This window comes from Olea europaea, chromosome 12 (genome assembly GCF_002742605.1).
Source record: "Olea europaea var. sylvestris chromosome 12, O_europaea_v1, whole genome shotgun sequence".
Lineage (NCBI taxonomy): Eukaryota > Viridiplantae > Streptophyta > Magnoliopsida > Lamiales > Oleaceae > Olea > Olea europaea.
Window position 1 is genome coordinate 10,234,167 of NC_036248.1, and position 4,945 is coordinate 10,239,111.

The 4,945-nt window shown below is 35.1% G+C and overlaps 1 protein-coding gene across 1 annotated transcript; it reads right to left on the reverse strand.

Moving 5' to 3' along the window:
• Positions 1–696: 696 nt before the first annotated feature.
• Positions 697–4,606, reverse strand: LOC111406960 (probable pectinesterase/pectinesterase inhibitor 60). The gene is made up of 2 exons (XM_023036311.1): positions 3,698–4,606; positions 697–1,456 (listed from the first exon to the last, which is right to left on the reverse strand). Exons 1-2 carry the CDS (start codon positions 4,578–4,580, stop codon positions 762–764), a joined length of 1,578 nt encoding a protein of 525 aa, XP_022892079.1. The 5' UTR covers positions 4,581–4,606; the 3' UTR covers positions 697–761.
• Positions 4,607–4,945: the final 339 nt, after the last annotated feature.

Below are 4,945 nucleotides of genomic sequence, written 5' to 3' on the forward strand. Positions count from 1 at the left end.
CTAAGAAACAAACCACAATTGCTGTTCATCTACCGAGGCAGAATACCGGTCAGTCGCTGCCACTGCTGCAGAAATTAGTTGGCTATGTTCTCTTCTCACGGAACTTGGTATCACTTTGCCTCATTCTCCTATTGTATATTGTGATAATGTCGGTGCCACTTAGCTATGCTCTAACCCTATATTTCACTCTCGAATGAAACATGTGGCTATTGATTATCACTTCATTCGAGAACAAGTTCAATCTGGGGTTCTACGTGTGGCTCTTGTGTCTTCTACTGATCAGCTTGCAGATGCACTCATAAAACCGCTATCTCGACCTCACTTTCAATCAATTAAGTCAAGATTGGCCTCACGTCTCGTGATCCATCTTGAGGGGGCATGATAACTGTAGTTATCTGTAATCTAAATTTAAATTCTGAGATTATCTGGTTATGATCAGTATAACTCTCTCTTTAGTTATAGGCATATAGTTGCTAATTTTATTATTCTACAGTGTATATATACTTCAGAAATCAATGAAATAGGTGTGCATTTCCTTCTCCCGTTTTTAACATTCTATAACAAGACGCCTTTCAAATTTATTCAACGATTTTTTTATGACATGATGCATGTGACCTTTCAAATTCAATAAGCATTAAGACAAGAAGAAAAAAATTCTAATAGTATTAATTAATTAATTGTCATAATGGCATGACATGTACAAAATCAATCAACAAATAAATTGCAGAAAAATAAACTGAAAGTATGAGAGGCTGATCTGATCAGAGTCCCGCCGTAAATGGCACACCGGTGGACGGCAGCCATGCACGGCCAGCTATAAGGTTCGAAACAGTGAACCGGGATGCCACATTTGCACTAGTTATAACATGATAACCCGGCCACTTGACCCGGTTTCTGGTGCCCGCCGCCGGTCCAAAATTATTGTATTCTCCATAGTACAAAGTGGACAAGGCAAAATTTGAGTCTTGCCATCTCATCCACCCATCTGGAGTGATCAAACTGTCAATAAAAGACTTGAGAATTACAGTTCTTGAATACTGCTGCCACGGCCGGCCGAGGTAGGTTTTGAATTGTGCCACCACCGGTTTAAGGTCCGGCGCGGCCGTGATCCGCGAGTTGTGGATCGAAATTCCGGTATTCTGAAAAGGGTCACCTCTTCCTTGAGCTGTTATTACATTTGCTTGACCTACTAAGGGTTTTCTGACGTAAATAATGCAGTTTTGGAAAACTACAGCAGCATTGCCAAATATGAAGTCTATGGTGCCATATATGTAACACGCTTTATAGAATTGACGTTGTGCATGGACGAAAAGCGTGTCTTGGTATCCTTCGAAACCGCAGGCGTAGAAGACAGAGAGATCGGAGGCTGACCGGAGGGCGACTGCCTGACCATTGTTCGGCCCGGCCGTGTTCCTGAACGTGATGCCACGGGCAAGAAATCCAATCCCATCAACCCCTGAAAAAAAAATTTCAAAATTTTCCAGGTTAGCTTGTATTCTAAACTAATTTCATCTTGTAAGATTACTTAAATAATAAAGAAGTAACTGTGAAAATAATTAAAGAATAAATTATCTTATATTATTTTATCGACATGTTACGCAACTAAGCTGGCTTAATGCTTTAAAAGTCAGTAGTTTGCTTCTAATAAGCCTATGTTTGGATTTCATTTTCTTTTATTCAAAAATTACATTTCAAATACAAAAATTAATTTCAACCTCAAATTTTGGTAGATTCATAAATTACTACCTACTTTTCCAACGCTCATCTCTTGAAAAATAACTTTATAGCAAATCAAAACAAAAACCAAAGAGATTTTTGAATAAGAACTAGTTCTCTTTTGCATCAAGGAAAGATGTTTGCCTAAGTTTAAAATAAATCATTTATTTATTTGTAGAAGTTCAAAAGAAGTTAATCTTTTTACTTAAGTTATATAGACATCTACCAAAAAAAAAAAAAAACCTTATCCAAACAAATTTGGAATCGGAGAAGTAGTTTTTCAGAGCTAGCCAAAATGTTTAAAAATGCAAGAAATGGTAGAAAATCTATTGATCTACTTAATTTGCATCGTATTTCTAATAAAGAAAGAAAATATGCATGGCATGAGCGAAACAAAATGCATCGCAATGCTAAAAACTATGTGAACAAAGGAATTAAGAAATCCATTAGATTCATAAATTACTACCTACTTTTCCAACGCTCATCTCTTGAAAAATAACTTTATAGCAAATCAAAACAAAAACCAAAGAGATTTTTGAATAAGAACTAGTTCTCTTTTGCATCAAGGAAAGATGTTTGCCTAAGTTTAAAATAAATCATTTATTTATTTGTAGAAGTTCAAAAGAAGTTAATCTTTTTACTTAAGTTATATAGACATCTACCAAAAAAAAAAAAAAAACCTTATCCAAACAAATTTGGAATCGGAGAAGTAGTTTTTCAGAGCTAGCCAAAATGTTTAAAAATGCAAGAAATGGTAGAAAATCTATGGATCTACTTAATTTGCATCGTATTTCTAATAAAGAAAGAAAATATGCATGGCATGAGCGAAACAAAATGCATCGCAATGCTAAAAACTATGTGAACAAAGGAATTAAGAAATCCATGTCAAATTTGAAAGCGTATAATGGAGAAGCAACATATCGAATTCATTTTATTTTTTTCAAATATAAATGATTTTACAAGAATATAGTAGATCTTATCATTTATGAGAGAAAAATAATGTAGATGTTAATTACGAGCAGATTTAACTTCTTCAATGTTTCTTACAAGTTGATAATAATCTATAGCATTGACTAAAAAAATGTTAACTCTGTTTCTTGATTTAATAATTTTAGATGCCATAATATATTGAAAAAAAAAATTCCTAGAAATCCTACCTCTAAATATAAAAATTTTAGCTTCTGAATGTACAATATACTTTATATCTCATTTAAGACTGCACATGAGATGTTGCAAATCCATTGAAATGGCCTCTCACTACATAAAAATTGATTTTGGAGTTCTATAATTAAACTGAAAAGCATCAACTTTAACTAATCTGCCACTTATTTTAGTAAATATGTATGTATGGTTGGGTCTGTATCTAATCAATCATATAATAGTACGTAAGCTATATTCCATTTTCTTTGAACTTTTTTGGTGGGTGCTAAAAATTAAATTTAAATATATAAGTTTTGATCTAATCGAGAGCTTAAAATTTTCGTTAATAATCATTATAAAAACTATGCATATATTAAGCATTGAAAAAAAAAAAGACGTATAGCATGGTCTTGAGGGATATGTCAGATACTACATTAAAATAAATAGCTGTATTTTCTTCTTACTTGTTATCTATTTTTGATAAAATTGATCTCCTTGGACAAAATTTATATTGCCTACTTACTGATATACTATTGTCATGTCAACAAGTCAAACCTTAAAAACATAAAAATAAAAAAAAGTGGCTTTATTGGAAGATATGGCATTGCCACGTCGGCTGTAGGCAAAGTTTATCGTGCCCATCGTGAGCAGGAGGTCAAGTTTGCTATTTAAGAATGTGTATGTGATACCTTTGACAAAAATTTAATATGCCAATGATGGAGATGAGGAAGCTTGTTGAAAATAAATATATTCCTTCTCTAACGCTGTAACTTTTAGACGAAATAATTCAAGAAGATGTGGGTGCGTGTGTTTGGAAGTCTAACAAGAGAGTGAGCCTTACCAACAGTTGCAGAACTGTATGTTGTGAACCCCTGAGGAACACTCCTGCTTCCTGTGATTATTGTATATCTCAATCCATCACCAACCAGCATCACTTTATTCATTGTTCTGCTTATAGCAATATTCTCTCTATAAACGCCTCTTTTGATGTATATAACCACCCTCCCATTCCCAACCCTTCTTGAAGTTGCATAATTTATGGCTGCCTGAATTGACCTGAAACCTCCTGATCCATCTTTAGCTACAATCACATTTGCCCGTGAAGCCAATTGTATATCCGTCAACAAGTTTCTTTCGCGAGAAGTAACCCAACTAGGAAATTCGTCGTCTGTTTGCTCCGGCGCCTGATCTAATAACCCACCATTAATGGCTAAGCAATTGCTTATTAGCTCTGAAACATTGCCTGATACAATAGGGGATATAAATTTCGACACATTCAATTCGAGGGATCCTGCGTGACAAGTTTCTATGTACGTAAGAGCAGTACTTAGCCAAGTTTGTGCATCAAAATCAGTGAAACTGTTATTGGTCTGGATGCCTTGTAGGGTACTATTCAATTGGATAATCGTATCATCAATTAGATTACGACAATCCCTCCATGCAACCAACCTTCTTTTGCTGCGACAACCTTGTCCAAGCGATTGGGCATCAGTTTGCGCATAGAGTGCTCTTTCCATAGCTACTTGTATCGTCATTGTTCTGAAATCCTCTCGCGATTTAGGATTGGACCTTTCTGGATCACGCCTCATGAAGTACTTGCAGGGCTCGGGGTGAGGGGTCGTGCTGCACCACCAATTGATATCCTTTGATTCTCCGTCTGCCAAAGCATGATGCTCGGGCAAGAAGAAAGAAAAGAACAACAAGAAGAATACGGTAGCCGACATAATTTCTATGTATGTATTCGGGAGTAATTTACAATCATTAAAAGTTCGATGAAGTATTAAGGAGCTCATAACTTTATATGGGTTTGTGTTTTTATATATAAATATTGGAGATGGAGTGACAGTTGGCTTGTTTGAAATGGAGGGAAATGGGCATTTAAAAATATGTTAAAAAAGGGTTGAAAAATGTGAAATTCAACGAGTGCATGCTCTTTCTTTATCTTTGTAATGACGAGATCCTTGTTTCATGGATCACTGCCATTACACTCAAGGTGTGTATAGAGAGAGAGAGAGAGATTTTCTTGTTGTGTTCTCATCGTCTAAAGGGCTAATTAATTTGTTGAAAGGAAGATGCATCTTACTATGAG